At 41.6% G+C, this 27453-nt stretch overlaps 1 protein-coding gene across 1 annotated transcript in view; it reads left to right on the top strand.

Moving 5' to 3' along the window:
• The window catches only part of LOC145348585 (procollagen galactosyltransferase 2-like), a 59524-nt gene that overhangs the window by 8878 nt on the left and 23193 nt on the right, over positions 1–27453 (top strand). Inside the window, exons 4-5 of the mRNA XM_080196773.1 lie at positions 166–393; positions 26790–26909. Coding sequence (XP_080052899.1) covers positions 166–393; positions 26790–26909 — 348 coding nt within the window. The remainder of the gene's footprint in view (positions 1–165; positions 394–26789; positions 26910–27453) is intronic.

Below are 27453 nucleotides of genomic sequence, written 5' to 3'. Positions count from 1 at the left end.
TTTAGCATGGCCAATCCACAAAACCTGCACATCTTTGGAGGAATCTGGAGCACCAGGAGGAAACCCATGCAGACATGGGGAGAACATGCAAATCACCCCTGAAGGAGTTACAACCCTTATACATTGTCAGCTCCCCCTCCATTTCTTTTTTCAATCCAAGTACAGTTTTGTGTTTTGCTTTCATCCAGGGCTACTACAGAAGGACTCCTGATTACATTCCAATCAGGGAGTGGAAGAGCACCAATTGTTTTCCTGTTCCTATGGTGCACTCAACGTTCCTCATTGACCTGCGCAGGGAAACGACGAGAAAGTTGGCCTTCTACCCTCCCCACCCGGACTACACCTGGGCATTCGATGACATCATCGTCTTTGCATTTTCCTGCAAAGTGGCCGGTAATTGTTAACACCTAGTTAATCTCCAGTTCTTACATAAAGAGTCCTTACAAACACCAAAATGTCACAAATATTGAACACGAGAACTGTTGTAAATGTTTAACATGAAATCTACTTCCTTGAATTATTACCTTTCCATTAACAAGGCTGCTTCTTTACTGGAAAATGAATATTTAGAAATCCTACAACTGCCAAATTGTTTTCCCAGATTACTGGCAAGATGTATTAATTTTACTTTCTGGCTTGTGTTTCTCTTTGGGCTCTGTTTAACTGGCAAATATCTTGCTGTGTTCAAACCAAATCATTTTATTAACGTGCAAGTAGCTTGGCACACAACTTCATCTGTATTTTGCCAGTAATAATTAAAGTAACGAGCTACTGGAGGGAGGAATGCAAGCAGAGATTGTTTAGTAAATCCAAATCTCTTTGGTTTCTCTTCCCCTTTCCATTGATTCTTCTGAGGGTACAACTGTTTTTGAGACACTGTTTCATGAATCCCAGCTGTGGAATTAACCTTTCTTTAGCTGTAAGCTTGTACACTATTAGAGTGTGGAGACATCACAGTTGAACTGGTTGTTGCTTTTCATGTTGCTCACATGTATTGTAACCATTCAGTAAGAAGGCCACTCAACAGCTTCTCAAGAGCAACTAGGGATAGGGAATAAACTGTACCATTGAAGCCATATCCCAAATGAATGTTTAAAACTAGCAGTGGGCACTAGGACTAGACTCAGCTATGACATGGTGGTGATTGAGGGATAGTTGCTATGAGCATTTACACATTAATTATGCAGAGACATAAAAACATAGAATCCTACAGTGCAAAAGGAGGCCATTTGGCCCATTGAGTCTACACCAACCACAATTCCAGCCAGGCTCTATCCCCATAACAACATGCCACGACACTAAGGGGAAATTAAGCATGGCGAAATCATCTAACCTGCATCTGTTTGGACTGAGGGAGGAAACCGGAGCACTCAAAGGAAGTCCACACAGACAACGTGTAGACTCTGTACAGACAATGACCCAAGCTACGAATCGAACCCGGGTCTCTGGCGCTGTGAGGCAGCAGTGCTAACCACTGTGCCACGGTGCCATCTTGAGCTGAGCTTTTGCATTATATTTGTGGATTGCTTGTGTCCCGGTGTAATGCCTGCAAGTTAAACCCTGGCTGGAATTCTCTGATGTCATATTCCCCCGCCAGTGAGAGAGAATTTGGTGCTCAACCAAATCTCCATTCACAGCATCAGGACCGGAGAATCCCAGCCGCGGGTGAAGTCAGAGAATCCAGCCAAGTGTCTGCACTTGTGTAATGATTGGATGCAATTCCAAAAATGTCTCCATCACCTCTCGCTCACTGCCTTACCAGGATACATGACATGAAGTTGTTTTCCTACAATTTGCAGGACCAACAGCCTTTACTACATTACTAAATGAGTCTTTGGTTAGAACATAGAGACATAGAACATTACAGCACAGTACAGGCCCTTTGGCCCTCAATGTTGTGCCGAGCTACATCCAATCCCAAGATCAAGCTATCCCCTCCACGTGCCTATCCAATAACCGCTTGAAAGTTCCTAAAGTGTCCGACTCCACTATCACAGCAGGCAGTCTATTCCACACCCCAACCATTCTCTGAGTAAAGAATCTACCCCGAACATCGCTCCTATATCTCCCACCATGAACCTTATAGTTATGCTCCCGAGTAACAGTTACATCCACCCGAGGTAATAGTTTCTGCACGTCCACTCTATCAATCCCTCTCATCATCTTATAAACCTCCATTAAGTTGCCTCTCATCCTCTTCCGCTCCAAAGATAAAAGCCCCAGCTCCCTCAACCTTTCCACAAAAGACCTACCCTCCAAACCAGGCAGCATCCTGCTAAATCTCCTCTGCACTCTCTCTAATGCTTCCACATCCTATGTATTGTGAGGTGACCAGAACTGCACACAATATTCCAAATGTGGTCTCATCAATGTCCGGTATAGTTGAAACATAACCCCACGGCTCTTAAACTCAAACTCCCTGTTAATAAACGCTAACACACTATAAGCCTTCTTCACGGCTCTGTCCACTTGAGTGGCAACCTTCAGGGATCTGTGGATATGAACCCCAAGATCTCTCTGCTCCTCCACATTCCTTAGAACCCTGCCATTGACCGTGTAATCTGCATTCAAGTTTGTCCTACCAAAATGAATCACCTCGCACTTATCAGGGTTAAACGCCCATCTGCCAATTTTCTGTCCAGCTCTGCATCCTATCAATGTCTATTTGCAGCCTGCGAGAGCCCTCCACCTCATCCATTACTCCACCAATCTTGGTGTTGTCAGCAAATTTACTAACCCACCCTTCAGCACCTTCTTCCAAGTCATTGATAAAAATCACAAACAGCGGAGGACCCAGCACTGATCCCTGTGGTATACTGCTGGTAACTGGCCTCCAGTCTGAAAATTTTCCCTCCACCACCACCCTCTGTCTTCTGTGATACAGCCAGTTACTTATTGGCCAAATTTCCTTGTATCCCACACCTCCTTATCTTCTTCAAGTGCCTACCATGGGGAACCTTATCAAACGCCTTACTAAACTCATGTATATGACATCAACTGCTCTACCTTCGTCCGCACACTTAGTTACCTCCTCAAAGAATTCAATCAATTGATTCAAAGGTTGATTCAATTGATTCAATTGGTTGATTCAAAGCAGATAGCAGCAGGAAAAGGTAAACAGGGCAGAAGCAAGAAATGGTACTTGAACATCTCTCTGCCAGCGAAAAGGCTGACCAAGTAGCAGTCGAGTCCTTGTTAATTTTCAAAAAACTCTGAACTGAAAACATGTAGAGATGGAAATTCAGCAGCATAATCAGACCAGAGTGAATGGATGGAACAAGTGGGAATTCCAACATCATTGTATAATTTATATATGGATAATCTCAATGTGCGTGTTAATTATTACTCTGCAGAAGTACTTATTCAGATCATGCTGATCAGAAAGAAAAACTCACCCAGAAATTAATTATTATCTCAGCTTGATTCAGATGTTAATGATACCTCCCAAGGTTTTCAATTTTGTAAAAGAAACAACTTGTTATCAACAGTTTGACAATTCTCAAACATTGCAAAGTGTAATGTAGCTCTCGCATTAGAACAATGCAGGTAAGCGATGATAGTGTGTTACAATTCATTCGGGTAGTCTGAATTGCTGTGGTAACATGAAGTTTTACAGGTATGTTGTAGTCTAGAGCTATGGATAGTAATGGTGGAGGCTCCATCTTTCTTTCCATCGCATGGCTAACCAGGAATCTCTCCTGCTTTTAACACCCATCACTGCTGTGTGCTGGAAGGATTTTTCAGGTAGATTTGCAACCTGTTTGCCTGCATCATGAATGCATCCACCTCGTGGCCATCAGCTCCAGGGGTGGAACTTAAACTCAGAGCCTTTTTTTTCATTCATGGTATGTGGGCATCGCTGGCTGGCCCAGGATTTATTGCCAGTCCTGAACTGCCCTTGAACTGACGGCATTTAAGAGTTAATCACTTTGCTGTGGATCTGTAGTCCGGTATAAGCCAGACCACATAAGGATTGTAGATTTTCTTCTCAAAAGGACATTGGTGAACCAAATGGGTTTTTATAACAATTGACAATGGTTTTGTGTCATCATTAATTAGACTTTTAATTCCAAATTTTAGAGGAAGCAGTGACATAGTGGTATTGTCACTGGACTAGTAATTCAGAGATCCAAAGTAATGCTCAGGGGACTTGGGTTCGAATCCCACCACACCAGTTGGTGGAATTTTAATTTGGTGGAAATCTGGAATTAAAAGTCTAATGATGACCATGCAACCATTGTTAATTGTCATAACAATCCATTTGGTTCACTAATGTCCTTTCGGGAAGGAAATCTGCCCTTCTTACCTGGTCTGGCCTATGTGTGACACCCCAGCAATGATATTGACATTTAAAATGCTCTCTGAAATGGCCTAGCCAGCACTCAGTTCAAGGGCAATTAGGGATGTTTGCAGCGATGCACACACCCCATGAAAGAATAGTTAAAAAATCTGTTTTATTGAATTCAAATTTTACCATCTGCCCGGCATTCTCCTGGGTTTCTGGATTATTAGTCTAGTGGCAATACCACTATAACATGGCTCAGAAACAGGGATTCTACCCACTGCACCAGAAGACCTCCTTGGGTAGACAGATTGAATTCATTCTATATCTTTTGACACTGATGTTTGATGGCAAAGAATCCACAGGAGAAGAGCTTTGGTGCTGAAAGGCCAGGCTTGAGAGCTGTAACAATTATTTACCTGACTGTTTTCCTAATCTCCACCACCACACCTCCCCCCTCCTCGCCCCCCCGCCCCCCCTCCCCCCCAAGCACCCCTGAAAGAATGATTGGGACCCTGTAAACTCGATGTAAACAGTTGTTATAGCGGGACATTAGGGATCCCATTCTGATAAGGTTACCTGCTCTTATTGTAGTTGTCAACACTCTCAGATTGTCCTGTAGCCTCCAGGAGTTAAAGATCCAGGAAATGACTACAAGGAAACCAGGAGAGAAATTAAAGTTGCTTTTTTATTTCATTTTCTTTAAGCATTTCTGTTTATGATTGTATTAATACTGCAGAAGATGGTCGAAGCATTTGAAGGCAGGCTGACCCGTGATGAAGATTCCAGGAATGTGTTTGCAAATGGACAACTCAATGATTAATGCGAGAACAACGTTATCGGAGTTTTTTAAACATAGGAATTCAATGAATAAGGCTTGAGCATGAAATTGTCATGACATAATGTAATTTTACAGACAATATTTAATAAAGGTCCTCATATGAATGTGATGGTTAAACTGAGATGACAGGAGATCAAAGTTAAACTACTAAATTGGACTGTTGTAACCATCAAATCCCTCTGGGATAAGTGCTTGAATTTCTACCATTCATTATATTCATTTATGACCTTGGTGAAGGCACTGCTGATGGAGGGCTGAGGTGTGTGCCATTTTCCAGCATTTTCTACCATTGGCAGTACCACTGTAGGCGTTTAATCTTTTAACGTTCACCACATTGTGAATAAGTTCACAAACCCTGCCCCAATCCTGTTCCCTGAACCACTATTGAGTTCAATGGTCCATTAACAAATCTGACAGACAGTTTTTATGTATTAGAGATTCACCGGTGATATTGCCAGGACCATCTTCAGTTTCTAATTGGCTAAAATAAATGGCATTTGAAGTTAGCTTTTGTCTGTACTCACCAATATTAGTGCTGTTTATTGTCTGAACTGGGGAGTGTTAATGCTGTGTATTGTCTGAACTGGGGAGTGTTAATGCTGTGTATTGTCTCAACTGGGGATTGTTAGTGCTGTGTATTGTCTGAACTGGGGTGTGTTAGTGCTGTGTATTTTCTGAATTGGGGAGTGCTAATGCTGTGTACAGTCTGAACTGCGGAGTGTTAGTCCTGTGTATTGTCTGAATTGGGGGGTTTATGCACAGCAAATTGTAAGAATTCTGAGGGTTTGTGCTTGCCATTCATATCATTGCATAAAGCTGAACTGCCTGTCTCCTCCACTCAAAAGATAAAACTATCCAGGTGATCTGATGCTCAAATTGTCTGGAGCTGCCGAAAGTGAAGGATGTTTCGCTGTGCCACCTTGTGGGCGGCAGAGTTGCACACTGGTTAGCACTTCTGCATCACAGTTCCAGGGACCTGGATTCGATTTCGACCTCAGTGACTGTCTGTGCGAAGTCTGCATGTTCTCCCCGTACACGTCTATGTCTGTTTCCTACGGGTGCTGCAGTTTCCTCCCACACTCCAAAGATACGCAGGTTAGTTGGATTGGCCATGCTAAATTGCCCCTTAGCATCCCAAGATGTGTAGGTAAATGGATTAGCCATGTTAAATGTGTTAGAGTGGGAGAGTGGGCCTGGGTAAGACCTCTGTCAGAGACTCAGTGCAGAATGATGGGCCAGATGGCCTCTTCTGCACTGTAGGGATTCCATGATTCTATGATTCTCATCCCCTGTGGTGGATCGGTTGCAATTGGGCCAGAAAGTCGTGGCCAAAGTAGCGTAACCAAGAACTGGAAAATGGGGTTAGGCTGGATTGATATGTTTTATTCAGTGAGATGAATAGCCTTTCTCTGTGTTGTAAATTGCTATGTTCTTTGAAGATGTAACAAGCAAAATAGATAAGGGGAATCTGCAGATACATTATATCTGGCCTTCTAGAAGGCATTTGATAAGTTGCTGTACAAAAGGTTAATACACAATTGTAAAGTTCGAACTATGTTAGGAGTTGTGAAGTTTACACAAAAAAGACATGGTTTGCACCAGTAAATTCAAGCTAACAACAGCATTCTAGGAGGTCTTGTCTGTACACAGTACCAACTGAAAATAAAACAGCACACTGTGCAAATACCTTAATAGCATAACCAACAAATCAAGTGTTGAGCTCTTAAAGCAACCTGCAATCCTTTTAAATATATAACAAGGAAAGGTCACATGAGGTTAAGGGTAATTGATTAGTTTGGATAGAGGACTGGCTAACCGACAGAAAGCAGAGAGTCAGGGTGGATGGGTCGTTTTCTGGTTGGCCAGACATAAATAGTGTGGTGTTTTAGTGTTTGGTCCTTGGGCCCTAACTATTTACAATCTATATTAGTGATTTAAATGCAGGGTTAGAAAGTACTGCAGAAAAATCTGCAGATGACATTAAAATAGGTGAGATAGTAAGTTGCAATAAAGAATTAAGAAGCTTACAAATGGATAAGTTAGGTTAATGGGCCAAAATGTGACAGATGGAGTTTGACATGGATAAAGGTGAGGTCAGCCAATTCAATCAGAAAAATAGAAAGGCAATTTATTTTCTAAATGGAGAAAAACTTCGGAGTGCTTCAGTGCAGAGAGATCTGGGTGTCCTCGTGTCAGGTGCAAGAGTCATAGCAAATTGATACACAGGCACATCAGGTAATTAGGAAGGCAAATGTAGACCTTGCATTTATAGTTAAAGAAATAGAGTATAAAAGTATGTAAATGTTGCTGCAGCTGTTCAAGCCATAAGTGAGATTGCACCTGGAGTATTATGTACAGTTTTGGTCCCCTTACTTGAGGAGGGATGTAGGAGGCAGTTCAGAGGAGATTCACTAGATTGATTCCAGAGATGGCAGGTATGTCTTATGAAGAAAGATTGAAAAATTTAGGCCTAACTTCTATGAGGAGAGGCTGAATAAACTAGGCTTATACTCATTAGAGTTTAGAAGAATGAGGGGAGATCTCATTGAGACGTATAAGATGATGAATGGGATGGATAGGATAGAGGTGGAGAGGCTCTTCCTGCTCAGAAAGGACAGTAGGACTAGGGGGCACAGCCTCAAGATAAAGGGGGGGCGGTTTAGAACGGAGTTGAGGAGGAACTTCTTCACTCAAAGGGTGGTGAATCTCTGGAATTCTCTGCCCGTTGAAGTGGTGGAGGCTGCCTCGCTAAATATATTTAAGACTCGGGTTGATAGGTTTTTGATAGGCAAGGGGATTAAGGGTTATGGGGAGAGGGCGGGAATGTGGAACTGAGACACGACAGATCAGCCATGATCTTATTGAATGGCGGGGCAGGCTCGAGGGGCCAGATGACCTACTCCTGCTCCTATTTCTTATGTTCTTATGTTCTCTGGAGTTTAGGAGAACGAGTGATGATCTAATTGAGATGTATGACATAACAGAGAGGATTAACAAAGTAGACATAGCAAGGATGTTTCCTCTTGTGGGGCAATCCAGAACAAGAGGTCACAGTTTCAGGGAAAGGGGCAGCAGATTTAAAACAGAAATGAAAAACGACTTTTCTCAAAGAGTGTTGAATCTGTGGAATTCGCTGCCCCATAGTGTGGTGGATGCCAGAACATTGTGTAAATTTGAGGAGTAAGATAGTTTTTAATTAATAATGGGTTGAAAGGTTCTGGAGAACCGGGCAGGGAAGTGGAGTTGGGATGGAAAGGAGATCAGCCACGATAGAGCAGGCTCCTCCTGTTGCGAGTTCTTATGTTCTGATTCAATTAATGCATAATTAATTTGTGTCACCTTCTATAAAGGGTTAGTTGTTAATTTTTTTATGTAATATGCTGTTTTAGAAATAGCTATTCTGTGCAAAAACTGTTGCTGTTAAAGAACCCCTTGTTTATCTTATTCAAAGAATCATTCCATTGATAGTGGAAAATTAGACTTAAACATTTTGCCTTCAATATGTGACTTCTTGTGGGGAAGGGCATTTGTATATATTTACTTAAAATGTCTTGAAGGTATACAGATTATTCATGCTTCTCAGTGAATAAATGCTGACTATAAAGTGACTATTATAAAGATATCTTAAATGTGCCCTTTCCTCTATTCTCCCTCTAACTTTGCGGATGTATGTAGAGCTATTAAGTCACTATATATGTTATCCACATTATGGGCAGAATTTTCCCATTGCACCAGCCATGGGAATCGTAGCGCGTGGGACAGAACCACGCAAAGGTCTGTTGACCTTGGGTGGGGTTTTCCAGTCTTGGGTCAAAGCACAGCCAGAAAATCCCACCCTATATATAGAAGCATAGGATGATACTGCCCAGGAGACCATTCAGCCCATTGTGCATGTTCTGGCTCTTTGCTAGAGTTTTCCAATTAGTCTCACTCTTGGGTTCTTTCTCCATAGTCCTGTAAATCTTATCCTGTCAAGTATTCAGCCAGTTCCCTTTTGAAGGACGTTGTTGAATCATCTTCTGCCACATTTCAGGCAATGCATTCCAGATCATAACTCACCATGTAAGAAAATGTTTCCAAGTGCTGTCTCATCCTTTTGCCAGTCACTTTAAATATGTGCCCTCTGGACATGCACCCTTTCTGCCTCTGGAAACCGTGTCTTTTTTAGTTTACTCTTATCGAAACATTTCATAATTTTGAACACAAAATCTCCCATTTGGCCTAAAGAGAATAACTTCAATTCCTCTAATCTCTCCACATAATTGCAAACTGCCTTACTTGCTACCAGCTTTGTAAATCGACTCTGTGCCTTCTTCAAGGCCTTGATCTCCTCCCTAAAATGTGGTGCTGCTATTCAGCCACAGTAGTCCAGTTGGAGCCTCATCTGCACCGTATAAAGGTTTAGCATAACTTTGCATTCTGTACCTCTCTTTCGGCTCCTGGATATTTTTGTGTGCAGGGTGTACACTGTGCCGATATGCTTGTAACCCTTAAGGGATTGCAATTGAATGATGCCGACATATTTAAGGATCACAGTATGTTCTTGTTGGTAGATATGGTGGATAACTGAGCTGGGGTATCTGGGATCATCCCTATCCTATTGAACACAGTGACATTCAATACCTTGGATTTGTGTGTCAATTTTTCCTTTTGACATTTGGGGTTGCAAAATATTAGCTGTGGTCCTATGTTTAGATCCATTGCATGTGTTTGTAAGTTTCTTATTACTTTGGAAGACTCCCATAGACTGAACAACATTTACAATGTACAAGCTGATCACCACTTTGCAATGATACACCCAGTAAGTACCCAAGAAGTAAAGTCATTAATCCATTGCCGAAGGCAGCAATTCATTAGTTTGTGAAGGGGTTGCAACGAAAGTCATTACACTCCCTAGGGATAGGCCTATAATATGGCAACAATCAGAGGTCATTATGAATTCACTCACTACAATCATGCTGGTTATACTTAAGCTCTGACAAAAAAATTATCACAGAGGGCACAGTACCTGATAACTGCAAACAAACGATTGATTATTTTTGTGCAATGCATTTCTTTATGCTAATCCATAAAAAATCAATTGCAATATTTCATTCATGGCTTAAAAATAACATCATAATAATGCCATGTAATGATCAAGGAAAGGTCACTTTGTTCACCTCTTCTAAACCATTTTCAATTTTACACCTATCTTGCCTTTGGCCTGCCATTAACCATGACAGCCACTAGTCTGCACAATTTCTGCCCCCCTCCCCTACCTCACACAATCCCCCTCCCCCCACCCTCCCTCACCTCCATCTTAGATGTCCTACCACCAATATTCTTTCTCATCCTAACCAGTGATCCTATCCTTGTTCTCTTAAACGCAAGGCAACATCAGGTTCTTTTAGAACTGCTCACCAGACCGGGATCCTTGTGCAATGCAAAGGTCACCTGGATTCTTACCTCCACTACAAATTATGTTCCCAAACTTCTCTCCACTCACATCTCCAAAAGCAAGTGCAAAGAACTTTATCAGTAAAGACTTAGACTATCTATGGGAGTGGCATCCCCTACTTCCTTCCATTCCCCTATTCCGCCAATCCAAACCTCCTATATGATTCTCCCCTGACCTAGTCCCAAACACACACTTCCCTCTCTTCTGTCCCTTTTGCACTCATCTCATCTGAAACTTACCTCCTGCTCCTTCAGCCCTATTCCTAGCAAACTGCTGACCATCCAACCTCCCTTTCTGGTCCTGCATTAGCTGATGTTGATAATTGTTCTTTTTTTTCTGTTATGGGTCCTTCCCCTTCCAATCTACCTTCATCTCCTCACTCAGTAAATAAAAAACAACCCTTCACGATATTATCCACAAATGCAACATGTATGCTGATGACACCCTCTTTGGCCTCACCACTACTTGTTTTGTCATGTGCATTATCTCAGGAGTAGGGAGCCCGTCAGGGTGTGTGAACTGGACTGGAGACCTTCGCTTGCGTTGTAAAGCCACTGACACTGGTTCTTCTTGAGATCTCACTTTAGTAGGGGCGCCAGTCTCTTCTGCTTCCATTTTGGAATCCGTGTCCTCATCACCTGGAGACTCAGGCATGATGTTGAATTCCTGTCATGGCTCGGTGCTGGCAGTGATAATGAAGCTTGCACTGGCACGGACTCCATACTCCTGAGATGGTCTAGATGTTTCCTGACAATTTTGGACCGTATAAACCACAGATGGCCCTGTTTTCTCCATTATCATCCCAGGGACCAGCTGAGGCCAATCCCAAAGATTTTCATGTGGACTGGTTTTGAAGGTCCTTTCTGTTAAGTGCATTGATGATAGTAAATTGTCCCTTAGTGTTCCAGGATGTATAGGTTAGGGGAATTAGTGGGGTAAATATGTGGGGTTACGGGGACAGGGTCTGAGTGAAAGCTGTGTTGGAAAGTCGAAGCAGATGGGCCGAATGATCTCCTTCTGCACTGTAGGGATTGGTTAGAACAGAAATTCGAACATCTTGTTGAAGTTGTAATTGATCAGAACATTGAATACAGGAACTTGTACGTCTTGTTGAAGTTATACTTAGTCGGAATGTTGAATACAGGAGTTTTTACATCTTTTTAAGTTGTAATTAGTCAGAACATTGAATACAGGAGTTCATATGTCTTGTTGAAGTTGTACAAGACATCGGTAAGGCCACACTTGGAATAATGTGCACAGTTCTGGTCACCCTATTATAGAAAGAATGTTATTGAACTAGAAAGAGTGCAGAAAAGATTTACTAGGATGCTACCGGTACTTGATGGTTTGAATTATAAGGAGAGATTGGATAGATTGGTACATTTCCTCTGGAGTGTAGGAGGCTTAGGGGTGATCTTATAGAGGTCTATAAAGTAATGAGGGGCGTAGATCAGCTAAATAGTCAATATCTTTTCCCAAAGGTATGGAGTCTAAAACTAGAAGGCATAGGTTTAAGGTGAGAGGGGAGAGATACAAAAGGATCCAGAGGGGCAATTTTTTCACACAGAGGGTGGTGAGTATCTAGAACAAGCTGCCAGAGGTATTAATAGAGACGGGTATAATTTTGTCTTTTAAAAAGCATTTGGACAGTTACATGGGTAAAATGGGTAAAGAGGGACATGGGCCAAACGCAGGCAATTGGGACTAGCTTAGGGGTTAAAAAAGGGGCAACATGGACAAGTTGGGCTGAAGGGCCTGTTTCCATGCTGTAAGACTCTATGACTCTATGAGGGATTCTGTGATTCTATTCCCTCAGGAATAACTGTGATGAATGCCTAGCTGGCTGCCAGCACTTTTCCTCATGCTCGAATAGAATGGATGTGGATGAATGGTTCACACACAATACTAATTACAAATCGTGCCATTTCAAATAGTGTTTCTGTCTTTTCTGAGCACACGTGCCTGCAAGCCTCAAGGATAGTAAGCATGGTTAAACTCCCAGCATGGTCCAAACAAATTATCTTACACTTGTTGGTCACCAGGGAATTTGATCAGTTGGGCTGTAGGTTGAAGTTTCTTCCTGATACCTCAACCAACATTATCAAGAACACCCTCCGATGATTTTGTTTGTGTGTGAGTTGCTGCTACATTTTTCTGTGGGTAAAGGTAAAGTCACCATAATCACAGGTGACTATACGCTGCTCATCCCTTTTGAGGGGGAGATTTGACTGGTGATGATTCAGGCAAGGGACAATGTTGAGAAGGCTGGGAAGGGATCTAGGTGTATGTGTACATAGATCCCTGAAAGTTGGGAATCAAGTAGATAAGGTTGTTAAAAAGGCATACGATGTCTTGGCGTTTATTGGTAGGAGGATTGAATTTAGGAGCCGCAGCGTCATGTTGCAACTGTACACAACTCTGGTGCGGCCGCACTTGGAGTATTGTGTGCAGTTCTGGTCCCCACATTATAGGAAGGATGTGGAGGCTTTGGAGAGGGTGCAGAGGAGCTTTACCAGGATGTTGCCTGGTAAGGAGGGGAGGTCCTATGAGGAGAGACTGAGGGATTTGGGGTTGTTTTCGTTAGAAAGAAGGCGGCTAAGAGGGGATCTTATTGAAACATATAAGATGATTAGAGGTTTAGATGGGGTGCAGTGATAGCCTTTTTCCTCGGATGGAGAAAGCTAGCATGAGGGGGCATGGCTTTAAATTAAGGGGGGGTAGCTATAGGACGGATGTCAGGGGTAGGTTCTTTACCCAGAGGGTGGTGAGCGATTGGAATGCCCTGCCTGCTGCAGTTGTAAATGCGCCTAGTTTGGGGGCGTTTAAGAGATCCGTGGATAGGTTTATAGATGGAAAGGGATTGGTTTAGGTTAGAGGGTCATTGTTTTTTAACTGGTCGGCGCAACATCGTGGGCCGAAGGGCCTGTTCTGCGCTGTAATGTTCTATGTTCTATGTTCTATGTTCCAAGGCAGCGCCTTCATGAATAACCTCAGCCAGTAAGGGAATTGAACCCACGCTGTTGGCATCACTCTGCATCACAAACCAGCCGTCTGGCCAAATATATTTTCCTGTATTACAATGTTACTACATTTCAATATTCCTCCATTGACTGTAAGGTGCTTTAACATGTCCCAAGATTGTGAAAGGTGTTATTTAAATGCAAAACTTTTTACCTTTCTATGGCATTTTGCCTAGAAGTATGAATTATGACAAATTCAATTTGCTAAAATCACAGAACAAGAGATGCAAAAGTACAAAACCCACTACTAGGGGATAAGGCAGGTGTAGAAAACTGCAGTTGGACCAGTGAAATATTGAGTTTAACTGTGCTCGCCAGCATATTACGGTCATTGCTATTGACTATCACTGTGCTGTTGTCTCACAATGAATGAAATAAATACATTTTTGTTTGAACTTTATTTTTAAATTCCTGGTTAGCACTGCTGCCTCACAGTGCCAGGGATCCGGGTTTGATTCCTGGTTTGAGCCACTATCTGTGCAGAGTCTGCATGTTCTCCCTATGTCTGCATGGATTTCCTCTGGGTGCTCTGGTTTCCTCCCATGGTCTAAAAGTTGTTCTGGTTAGGTACATTGACTATACTAATTCTCCCTCAGTTTACCCGAACAGGCACTGGAGTGTGGCGTCTAGGGGATTTTTTACTTCATTGCAGTGTTAACGTAAGCCTACTTGTGACACTAATAAATAAACTTTTACTTTTTAAAACTTTAAACTGTCAACCCTCCCCCCGAAAATGATGTTACTGATGATGGTAATGACGAAGATTAAAACCTTAATGAAAGAAGTCAGTAGAGGAGAGAAATATACAAAGATTTCTCACTGATGTTTACATTTGATCTGAGTTTGGATGAACAAAATTATTGTAAATTCCACTTAATATTATCAAATTATCAATTCTAAATTGATAATGATATAAACAGTAAATTGAGCTACCAAACAGAGTGTCATGGAGTGATCCCAAGGGAATGTTCCCAAGGGAATGTTAATATCTCGTCTAATGACCTTTGAAGGAATCTAGTTGTACAGACTGGTAGGAATAATTTCATGCTCTTTTACAAATAACATAGAATTCCTACATTGCAGAAAGAGGCCATTTGGCCCATCAAGCCTGCACTGACAACAATTCCATCCTGACCCTGTCCCCACGTATTTATCCCGCTAATTTCCCTGATACTAAGAGGCAATTTAACATGAGCAACTTAATCCAGACATCTTTAGATTCTGGGAAGAAACTGAAGCACCAGGAGAAAACGCACGTTATGCAAACTCCACACAGTCACCTGAGACCAAAATTGAATCTGGACCCTGGCGCTGTGAGACAGCAGTGCTAACCACTGTGCCACTGTGCTGCCCTATTAAGTAAGTATATTTAAACTCTGCCTCCTGCAGCTGAATGATTGAATGAGTTAGTGCAGAATTTTTTTAGGAGGGGTTTTCTGTCCCCTGACAATAGGTAAAAAGTGATAATTCTGAGGTATTTACTCCAGTTTATCCTGCATATATTTTAATCGCTTCTACTCTTGCTTGATGTTATTTTAAAATTAAGACTGCAGCCACGAGGTGGCGCTGCTGCACTAATGTACGAGACATATAGGGACAAAGGACCTGCTAGGTTAAAAATACCATAGAGTTCACTATCTATCACAATAGCATGATTGTGTTGCCCTCCTCCTGCTCCTACCTTGACTGGTAGCAATCAACCATTAAGTCCACAACACACCAAGAACACCACATGAGGAAAACCCCAGTGGTAGAGAACTTGTGGTCAAGATTTCTCTCTAGATTCTAGTTGAGATGATTCTTTCCCCATTTTAAATCCTTTCAGATTGCAATGTCATTCCAGATGGTGATTTTTAAAAATTAATTTTGCACAGCCATATGTTAAAGGGTTATTATTGGGTGGGGGGAGGAGAACAAAACACGTTTGTGGAACAGACATTCACAGTAACTTCATTGAAGTGTTAATGTAAGCCTACTTGTGACAAATAAATAAACTTTAACTTTAACTTTGGTTTGAAATTATCCTTGGCAATCCAGCGTGCCAGCCATGGCAACAAATTCATCCTGTCACAGCTGCTTACACTCAGATTGCAATCTTTTTAATGCACCTTATTTTTACCATCTGTTTGAAATTAAGAATTAAAGACTTTTTATGGGATGTGATTGCAGTTAGGAGGTTTCCTGCCTAGTTTAAACTAGGGAATGCTCCCAATCTGGGAGCTGGGAATGCTCCCATTCTGAGTGCAGACTGCAGTTTCTATGGTGCAGAAGGAAGCCATTCAGCTCATCAAGCTGGCACCAACAACCGATCCCCATAACCCCACATATTTATTCTACTAATCCCACTAACACTAAGGGAGAATTTAGCATGGCTAATCCACCTAACCCACCTACCTTTGGTCTGTGGGAGGAAACCAGAGCACCTACAGGAAACCCATGCACACACGGGGAGAACCTACAAACTCCACACAGACTGTGACCTGAGGCTGGAATTGAACCCAGGTTCCTGGAGCTGTGAGGCAGCAGTGCTAACCACTGTGCCATCGTACTGCCTTAATTTGTTGGGGGGGAAGAGCGCCACACATTTTCCCTAGAAAATTAATATTCCCCAGAAAGATCCAGGCCAAAACTCACTAATGAACACAGTTATCTGGGAGATCAGGTACACTATGGGTGCGTTATTACGACCTCGCACTGCCTGTCAGTCAGCGTGGTGAGGTTATAAGGTCACATGAGAAGGAAAAAAATCAGAAATGTGCTCATTTTCACACACGGATCCCATCTTACCAGATACTTTGTCTGGGTGTGAACAGGATTGCTTCCAAAATGGCGAGGTGTCAATATATATGTATTTGAATATATGTATATGCACTTCAATCTGATTAGCAAGTTCGGTACTTATTACCTTTCTCGTAAGATTGCACCCTATGTCTTTAAAGGACTAACAAGCTCAGTTGCTGCAATATATATAGAGAACTAAATAGCATTTTCTAATTGCACTCCAATCGCTAAATATCCATGAACTAAGTGGCTTTTTAGGCCATTTCAGAGGGTCAGTTAAGTGGGGTCTGGAAGGTAGCCTGATCTCTCCCCTCGAACCAGCCTTATTGTTAGTGAACCCCTTAAGGGAATTTTTCCAATGTCAGTATGGCCCACTGCCACATTGCTGGATAAACCCTGGGAGCTTTCCAGTGTATCTTTCTGGGCACTCTGTGGCATGTGGAGCATCCCACACGGCAATGGCACCACCAATGCACCACAATCTACCCCATCCCCACCCTTATCAGCAGGGCCACTGGTGTCCCCCTAACTTGTCTCACCTGTGTTGGAGGGAGCCCTGCCACTGAGGCACCCTCTCCCTGGAGCTGTAACCTCAGCATTGTCCACTACAGGTGTGGACGCTGCTGCAGCTACCAGACTTTCAACTTTCAAACTCCACTATCTGCATTGGTGGGATTCGAAGCCAGTTCCTCGGAGCATTACCCTCTGGAGTACTAGCCCAGTGACAATACCCCCACCTCCCTTTTGGCTGGGGTCAGTGCCTGGTGAGAGAGAATAACCTGTCTGTGGAGAATCAATGACGAGAGGCTCATCTAGTTTAATATCATTCCTGAGAGTGAGTTGTGAACTTAGGAAACATGTCTTTACAGAGAATCATTGGAGCATGAAATGCTTTGTCACAGGCAGTGGTTGAGGCAAAACCATTCAATTTTTAAAGGTCAGATTAAATTTTAAATTTTTAAAAAATTTTATAGTTTTAAAAATTGATAAAATTGTAGAGGTCAGCAAGGAGAGCAGGAAGATTAGGTTTGGATTGCTTCCAGCAAATCACCAACACAAATGTGATGGGCCAAATGGCCTCTTTTTGAACCATGAACACGCTCCTCAACTTTCTAGTGCTTGAAAATTGGAGCCTTTAAGCGCACATTTCCAAATCTTGGTCAAAGTTTTCTGCAATGAGGCCTTCTCTTAGGCCTCCAAATCTACCTTGAAAACAAGCCACATTTCCTTAACTTTTTCCATGTTAAATAAAATCTCAATACCTCTCAATAGCTTCTCTGTCACTCATGGCAAGCAAACGAATGAGAATAACATTTTCCAGTATTTCGTGGCAAGAATGAGGCCTGACAACACTTCTGTAATAATAATATAACCTCATTTGATTTGTATTTTTGCTGATTTGATTTGCTTGTGCATCTTACTCCTGCTAATTGTTATAAAATATTTTTAGAGATTTAATCAGTATTGTGGAAGTTAGATTACAACAATTGTGAAAATTAAAGTTCCATAATTGTCAAAAGAAAACTCTTGTCAAGTAATGAAAAATGCTCATCAGCATACAGGGCCTTCATTGAAGCCAATGCTTGTATCTTCAGGATAAACTGTAATCTTCACCCTGTGTAAGCCCCATAAACATCTCATTCCCAGTCTTCACCAGAGGATGGAAAATAAGACATTTCTATAACAAAATCCAAAGGGCAAGATATGGGGACATATTATGCTAATGAAGGATTAGCAGGAGATAGTTTTCTATTGGATAAGAAAGAGCAAAAGACTATGCTATGATTGGTGGAACTATTTGCAATTGAAGGATTAGAGAATTACCCATTTCTTATTTGTTGTAATTAACTATAACTGCTAAATTGTTTGTATGTATCAACAGAACACCTTGCAATGCTTTGTGCTGCATTGTGGTCTCACTTGTGCACAAGTTATTGAAGCTTAGAAATACTCTGGTTTTGAGTATTGCCTGTGCCCAAAGCCGATGACAGTATAACCTTTAAATCTTATATTCATTCAGCATGTCGTACCATGAATTTGACAACAACTTAGTTCAATTTGTTAAACTATTGGTCTCTAGTTCCTATGTATGGCAAGAGGTAATTTTAAGTAACGTTGTGTATATGAACAGCATTCACAATCTGTTTATTTACAAATATAAGAACATTCCTTGTCTCTCATTCACTTCCAGGCAGGGTTAAGTAATTAGATTTATAGCTGTAAGTAATATCTCTTTACTTGATCTTTTCCCAGTATATCAAATTTGTTTAAATATATACAGTATATTTATACCTATTCCGGGCTTTCCATAAAATATTTGTGTTCAGGACAACACATGATGTTTCTGCTGGTGATGAGTAACCCTCTTATGTGGCACTGGGTTGAATATGCAAAGACCAGAGCATAGAGCAAGCTGTCCTCTATATCTACTTCTGAGACTAAAGATAGGTCTCTTACTATAGATGACAAGGAAACTCTGAGGCTTTGGGACAGCAATTGCTTGGCACAGCCACAGCTGGAAGGTGTTCCCAGGAAACCAAGTATGAGAACATCTCTAGGGTTTTGATGTATATTGTGGCTGAGATGCAAAGAGACAAGCAGCCAGCAAAGAACCACTTCACCGCCAACTGGTGAAGCCACTCTTTGATGGAATAAAATATATGGACATACTTGGCTCAGAAATATGTGGACAGACTGTGCCAGGGACCTGGGCTTGATTCCTGTCCTGGGTCACTGTCTGTGTGGAGTTTGCATGTTCTCCCCGTGTCTATGTAAGTTTCCTCTGGATGGTCCGGTATCTTCCCACAGTCCAAAGATGTGCAGGTTAGGTGGATTGGCCATGCTAAATTGCCCCTTAATAACATGGGGACTCGTTTTGGTAAATGAATGGGGTTGTGGGGATAGGGTCTGGGTGGGATTGTGGTCGGTGCAGACTCGATGAGCCAAATGGCCACCTCTGCATGGTAGGGTTCTATGATTCTATTCTATGATTCTATAAGAAGGATAATGATAATGTACAGCTCCCTATATTACTTGTTTCCTTCGGGTGCTTCAGTTTCCTCCCACAGTCTGAAAGCTGTGCTGGTTGGGTGCATTAGCCATGCTAAATCCTCCCTCAGTGTACACGAACAGACCCGGAGTTGGTGAGCAAGGGATTTCACAGTAGCTTCAGTGTACATATGCCTACTTGTAAGACTAATAAATAAATTTTAAGTGCCGCTGCTACATAATCTTATTTTTTGCTCAAAGTGTATGGATAGTAATTCTTCTGGAATAACGGAATAGGGGCCTCAAGGTTCCCACTAGTCCCCATCCAAGCTGACAATTGCTGGGATGCACCTATTGAATCGAAATTGTTGACATTGAAAACCAATCGCTTTGAACCAACTGATAGTATTCTGTAGGTGGGTCTGATAGGCATTGGTTTTAATTTGCTCCTCGCTAGCATTGCCTTCCAGAACAGGAAGATGGACAAACTACCTAAGTGGTGGCAGGAACTTAAAATTCAGTGTAGGATTGTTCAAAAATGATGCCCATTTATCATATCAAATTTTTGTTGCTTTTGTCTCATCAGAAGCCATCTTGAGCACTGAGCTTAAATAAAGAATCACAGTATAGATTGTAGTAGGGTCAGTCCGCTGCAGTGCCCTTGTTGTAATAAGACATTGAACTACCATAGTCATAACTCGCTCTTTCTATGAATAGTACTCAATGTTATTCAGTAATATTATTTCAATATTACTGAAATTGTAAGAGTGAAATTGGACAGGTAAAATGCTTCTTTCCATTGTAAAACATAGCAACTGCTATTTTTGGTTATATCCCAATGTGAGCATTAAGGTGTGTCTCGCTATTCAAGGTCATGGCTTTCCTCATTTCTCTGAGTAATTGTTACAGCTCCAGATTATTGTCTGGGGACCCTCGCATATGGAGGTCCTGCGAGAATTTACCAAAATCTGGTGTGAAAAACCTTGCAACGCCTCAAAGTGAACTGTAAATTCTTCAAGGTTTTAGGATCTTGCACTGTGGCTAGTTTTTCCTTACGATCCATCTCAGTCTGCCACTCTTTCCTGTTCTTTGCAATCCAAGAAAGTCTGCCTCTCCGCACACCAACTGAGATTTTATTTAATGTTTATCAGAAAACCAGCAAAAGTAAGAAAAGGGATTCTAGTTGTTCCTGAGGTTAGCATATGACATGGAAATATTAGATATCTCAGTGTTAACATTTTTAGCGTCCTTTGAAATATTCACGTCAGGGCAGAAAAAAACAATAGAGCTACTTTGAAATCCGGCAATACCGGGAGCTATCTGGTGCAAGTCATAGCTGCTTTGTTCCAATCAGTGTCTTTAATCAGTTCTGAGAAAAAGCCATTAACAAGGTCATTGCAGCATAATGTTCTCTCCTGATAATGGATCGCAGGGCCATGGAATTCTGCTGCTGTGTATTATGCAGGGCTGTAATTTTAATGAGCCCTATAATCAATCGCTAGCCTCCATCCCCCACCTGGTGAATGAATTAGTTGGAGATGGCATTTTGACTAGAATCCCTTGGGTGGGATATTCTGGCCCTTCTTGCCAATGGGATCTTCCAGTCCCGCCGAAGACTCATCTCTTTCCCCCCTCCCTCCCACCACCCGCAGAAGATCTGGCCGATGGCAAGCTGTCTCCGCCACCAGAAATTTTTCTGCGGGTGAGACAGATAATCCTGCCCCTTGTTCTTCCAACAAGGGTACCCGGATTCAATTCCGGCCTTGGGTCACTGTGTGGAGTCTGCAAGTTCTCCCCATGTCTGCATGGGTTTTCTCCAGCTGCTCTGGTTTTTTCCCACAATCCAAGGATATGTGGATTAGCTGGATTGGCCATGCTAAATTGCTCTTTAGTGTGCGGGTGCTCCAGTTTCCTCCTACAGCCTGAAAGACATGCTGGTTAGGTGCATTGACCCAAACAGGCGCTGGAGTGTGGTGACTCGGGGAATTTCATAGTAACTTCATTGCAGTGTTAATGTAAGCCTTACTTGTGACATATAAATAAACTTTAACTTTAATATCAAAAGATGATAAATGCGCGGGGTTGCAGGGTTTGAGGCTGTGAGCCTGGGTAAGATGCTCTTTTTGGAGAGTCAGTTCAGATTGATTGGCCTCTCTTTGTTCTGTGATGACTCTATGGTTCTAATTCTTTAATAAAGTTAAGAAGATCCAATTTCACTTTATGATCCTAAATTTGCCATTGCTTGTATGGGGGGGGCGGGGGGGCGAAGCGGCAGCAGCGGCTGGGGGGTGGCAGCTTGTATCAAGTGTAATTTTATTGCCACAAGGTAGTGACAACATCCTGGTCAGTACTCATGCATGGTTGAAATTTTGAAGTAGAGTTTTTGCTTGGTACATCTCGTAATGAGAGGACAGGTTTAGACTGGTACTAATCCTGCCCCTTGAATAACTGTGACCCTGTATATGTTTCAGCATTCAATTGTCTGTGTATTGAATGCATGCGAATCCCCCCAACAGTATGTTACATACTGGGCTTCCCAAATCTACCCACTTAAGATTTATAATTCTGGAGTCCATAATAATGTAATTAGCTCTTGTTTCAAAGAAAGCTTCAGTAGACAGGATTTCCAGGGCATGCGGGAATTCTAGAGGCCCTGGCTGGGTGTCAGGTAGCCAACCCTGTATGTTATGATCCTCAGGACCCTGAGTTTTATTGCTGGTCCAACTTCTGGGGTGGGATTCTCCGGCCACACTCGCCTGAAAACCAGAGATTCCTGCCTGACTTCAGTAGGGCATTACATGGGCCGCCCCCTGATTGCTAGAATTCCAATGGTGGGTGGGATGAGAGAATTCTGGCCCTGATCTTTTTATCTGGTTTCTGTTTTTCCCTCTTGGGGACACTGTCCTTTCTCAGAGTTACAAAGCCAATGCATAGAGTGGACAGGACAAGCCCTTCATCCATCCCCTTGGTTCAAAAACCAATTCAAATTTGAATTGAATCCAATTCATTTTCCCCACAAAGGGGACATACTGGATCCAAGCTGACAAGAACAGGCATCACACTGATTTTGGACTTGATCTTGTGCTTGATCTTAATCAAAAGGCCGAGGAGCTTGCTGTTGGGGATAATGTTGTTCCTGCCTGGAGTTTCGCTGATCGCTATTCCATTCATCCAATTTGTATGAGGACCCACGTTTCAATTTTTTCCCACTCAAGGAACAGATAAGGTTTTGCACAACATTAAACATAAATTTTTAAAAAGTGCAGCTATGAAATAAAGAAACAACTTGCTGAGCAAAAAAAGTCAATTTGATTTTTTTTAAATTAAGTAATGAACAAAGATGACAATTAGAGTTGATGTATGGGAGGCTGAAAGGACAAGAGTAGTATGACCAGCTCATTTCAATGTCAGGGTGTCAACCACCTATCTTCACTCCTGTTGAGTTGAGTGTCTGTTGTGTCTGGGAGTGAGGATGAGGATGTGAGAGAACCCAAGGATTGCAGTGAACCACACACACACCCACACACAGGCACATTCACTTTCTCTCACATTCACACTCACTCTCTCATGCACACAATCATTCATATGCAATCATTCTCTGACACACACACTCTCTCTCACACATACTCACTCACTTTCTCACACACACACAAACACACACACACTCATTCACTCACTCACTCCCGCGATTCAAGTGGTGAATTGAGGGAAATTGTCATGTAAGCTCTATTGGATTTGTTGTTGTGGATCCTTGAATCAAGGTCTGACACTCACTGTCAGCAAAACACTCCTTGTATACTTAACCTAAAAAAACACGCTTAGATATGAATGTAGATTCTGTATAAAAACTCAGATTCCGTTTTGGGCACGATACCATGGTTAATTGCAATCCTTGCCCATTTAGAATAGAATGGAATCGCTAGATAGAATTGCTACAGTGCAAAGGAGGACATTTGGCCCATTGACCCTGCACCAACTCTCTGAAAGAGCATCTTACCTGGGTCAATCCTCCCCTTCCCCACTCTTGCCCTGTCCCCATCACCCCATCACCCTGTGTATTTACCATGGCTAATATACTTAAGCTGAACATCTTTTTGGGCAGTAAGGGCCAATTTAGCCTGGCCAATCCACCTATCCTGCACACTTTTGGACATAGTTTGGGATTATTTGAGATAAGGCCTATCTCCTCATTAACCCACCTCAACTTCAACCAGAGGAAGTCAGATTTGAGGACACATAAGTGCATTCACTGAGTCTAAACAACCTCCATCTGTCGAGATTATATCCTTCTTCCCGATTGCCTGATAATTTTTTTTTATCTAGATCGTAATTTTCCTGGATATTATAAGAGCTTAGATGAATCCCCACTAAATATTTCCCCACTGTAAGAGAACAGGAGACTACTCCATGAATCTTTGATACAGAAGATTAAATAGGAGAAATTAAGTTTTGAGTCTGTACAGATTTTTTAGGAAAAGAAAAATTGCAAAATAAATCACACCATAGAAAAATTCCCAAAAGAAAGGACAATGTGATATCTTACAACTTTTATTAATATTTAAAGATTATTCAAAGACTAATTCCCCGACAACCTTAGTCAGAGGCAGCGAGACCCAAGGACACATAATGTGATGTAAACGCTGCTTGACCTACAAATGAAGGATTATTACCGCGATGATGTACATTTTAAACACACACAAATTCATTAAAAAGGAAACCATACAATTGAAGCAGTTATACATAAATTGCAAATGAGATGAATCCCAAAAAGAAGATAGCTAGTTCTTATTCCTATATGAGAATCCTAGGTTTAGACTTGTTACAGAAAGAGCATTTCAAAGTAAGGATATTCATCAAATATTAAAGATATATTATCATCATTGCCAAACATGCAAGATTCGCTGGGGTCAGACCAGGTTAATGAAGAAATCTGAAGATGTAAGATTGAGTTGAGATATTCATGATGAACTTTGGGGTTGTATAGTTATTGGTTACATGCATGATGGTCATTTGATCAATAATAGATTCATTAATATCCTATATTTGGTGAGAGAACCACCATCTATGATGAGGGTGCCCATTCAATTTCGAAGAGATGTCATTTTAAATTTATTCCTAAAAACAGGAGGTCACTTAACAGTCAAGGGACAGCGTCCAACAAAATAATAAGACTTGAGGCCCATCTTTCTTATATATGATTGCAGTTTTACTGGCAAGGTAGCATCATATGTGCTAATGTACCAGTAAGAACCACAGAACCCAGTTATTATATTGACTGATTTGATTTGATTTATCATTGTCACATGACTTGGGATACAGCGAGAAGTATTGTTTCTTGTGCGCTGTACAGACAAAACATCCCATTCATAGAGTACACCAGGGAGAAGGAAAGGATTGGATGTAGAATATAATGTTTCAGTTACAGATAAGGTGAAGGGAAAGATCAACTTAATATTTGATAGAGTCATTCAAAAATCTGATGGAAGCAGGGAAGAAGCTCTTCTTGAGTCGCTTGTTACATGTTTTCAAAAGTTTGTATATTTTTCCCAAATAAGTAGGTAGAAGAGAGTATCTCTGGAGTGTGTGATGTCCTTAATTATGCTGGCGGCTTTTCCGAGGCAGCGGGATATATTGACTCAATGGATGGGAGGCTGGTTTCGAGATGGACTACATTCACAATCTTTTGTAGTTTCTTGCGATCTTGGACAGAGCAGGAGCCATACCAAGCTGTGATATATTTAGCAAGGATGCTTCCTATGACGCATCTGTACATATTGGTGCGATTTGTAGCAGTCATGCCAAATTTCTTTTGTCTCCTGAGAAAGTAGAGGCATTGGTGGGCTTTCTTAACTATAGCATCAGTGTGGAGGGACCAGGACAGATTGTTGATGATCTGGACACCTAGAAACTTGAAGCTCTTGACCATTTCCACTTCATCACTGTCACTTCCTGACTATCTCCTTTGTTTTACTGACATTGAAGGGGAGATTATTGTGGGGGAATTAATTCCAGATGCAGTGAGGGCAATTCTCCGTGACCGCTAGCTGTAGCCAGGATTCCCGGTGCCTGTTGAATCAGACGTGAGGACCAAAACAGCACTAAACCCACTCTCCCTGCTCCTGCACTGGCCCCAATCAGATTCGCACCCTTGATGTCTTTCCAATAGGAAAGAGAAACAACACCATCGTAAATTCTCCTGAAGTTTCTTTCGACATGAATTTAGAGCTTTTCCTTATCTTTTCCAAAATCCTTTCTCTTAGAACCATAGAATCCATATAGTGCAGAATGAGGCCATTCGGCCCATCCAGCAGCATCGACAACAATCCCACACAAGTCCCATCCCAGTAACCTCACGTATTTACCCTGCTAACGTCTCTGACACGAAGGGACAATTTAGCATGGCCAATCAACCTAATCTGCACATCTTTAGACTGTAGTTGGAAACCAGAGCACTTGGAGGAAACCCACACAGACATGGGGGGAATGTGCAAACGCCACACAAATAGTGACCCAAGGCCAGAATTGAATCTGGCTCCCTGTGCTTTAAGGCAGCAGTGCTAACCGCTGTGCCACCGTGCCACCTTAGTGCAAAGAGAACTAGAAAAGCTGTGGTGCTACTATGTGCGTGGCACAGGTAAGATCCGTTTAATATCTGTTGGAACCAGAGTTGTGAACTTGTGCTGCCCATGTTTATGTTTTAAGGTTTCTGGTTAAAAATGGCTATCCATGAATATGTGCCTCATTTCTATAGTATGCTATCCTAAATGTAAATAAATTCTACCGATTTGTTTGTGTAAATCCTTCACAGTGTATGCTTATTTTCAAAATCATAGCTGCTTGTAATTAAACTGTCCATGTATTTCTGGGTAAAAATGGCTACCAGTTAGCCTGTAACCATTTTCTCAATTCTAAAGTACAATGTCCTAATATATGAGTTCTACCTAATACTTATATTTTTCCTATTTGTGTATACCTATCACAAGATTACCCTTCATCAATATCCCACAATAAGTAAAGGATAACTTATTATAATGAATGTCTAAAAAATATTTTGAATTTGTTCTTGAAAACTGGATCTTGGTCAATTTTTCTTTGTTAAAGTAAAGGTTCCAACAAGATAATAGAGCTGGAGGCATTTTGTTCTTTTATCTGACTGCAGTTTAATTATCAAGGCCAGGATTATAAGCTTACATGCTAGTGTTAAAGCAAAAACCTTGGAAAACCAATTTACATGTGTGTATTTCTTACTAGTGAATTCACACCATAAAGGGAATTAACCATGTTGCTTGGCAAACTGGTTTTTGCTCCTATCACAATATGTTTCACTGTGAGTTTACCCAAGTAACGTGTGATCTAATATTCCTAAATTAATTCTATATTGTTCTTTCACATTCTAACAGAACAAATACTGATTAATTGTTATTTTCTGTTTCATTCTAGAGATTCAGATGCACATATGCAACAGAGAACACTACGGCTATCTTCCAGTCCCACTAAAGGCCCAACAGTCCTTGCAAGAGGATGTTGAAAGCTTTGTCCACGTTCTTATCGAAAGAATGAGTAAGTCTGCTGGCAAAGACAGAAAAAAAATCTGTATCAGCCATGAGACATTTTCTAATAAATAATTTAAATCCTCCATGCACAGTGGAACGTTTCAGAAAAAGGAATCACCAAATCACAGGCAAGGTGTGAAATACTGGCTTATTATAAGAGAAATAATTGGAACGCAAAGTTACTTATTCACCTACTTACCTTAATTAAGTTACGTGGTTAGGAAAGCCACGCAGAATTAGTTTTACTTCATGAATGTAAACCGCTTCAGTAAGAATCAAAGAATTCATTAAATTAAATCCATCCAGGGGACACCCAGAAGTCTTCGACCCATCCAAATCCTCTCTTGCACTAAAGGAGACTCTGGGAAAGCTCCACCAGTGGATGCTTTCCCACCCATTGCTGTGCTGTTCCATTTGACTCACATTGTCAAAGACAGACATTTAACCCAACAAAATATACATGAGTAGGGCAGTGGCAAACTTGAAAATGGAGCGCTTGGACAATTCTGACCTTGGATTGGCATCAGAGCTAACTTTGTGTCAGCTAACTT

The sequence above is a fragment of the Carcharhinus amblyrhynchos genome, chromosome 9 (assembly GCF_965287045.1).
Source record: "Carcharhinus amblyrhynchos chromosome 9, sCarAmb.v2.hapA, whole genome shotgun sequence".
Classification (NCBI taxonomy): Eukaryota; Metazoa; Chordata; class Chondrichthyes; order Carcharhiniformes; family Carcharhinidae; genus Carcharhinus; species Carcharhinus amblyrhynchos.
Note: the sequence above shows the minus strand (reverse complement) of the source record. Positions and strands in the feature narration are given on the sequence as shown.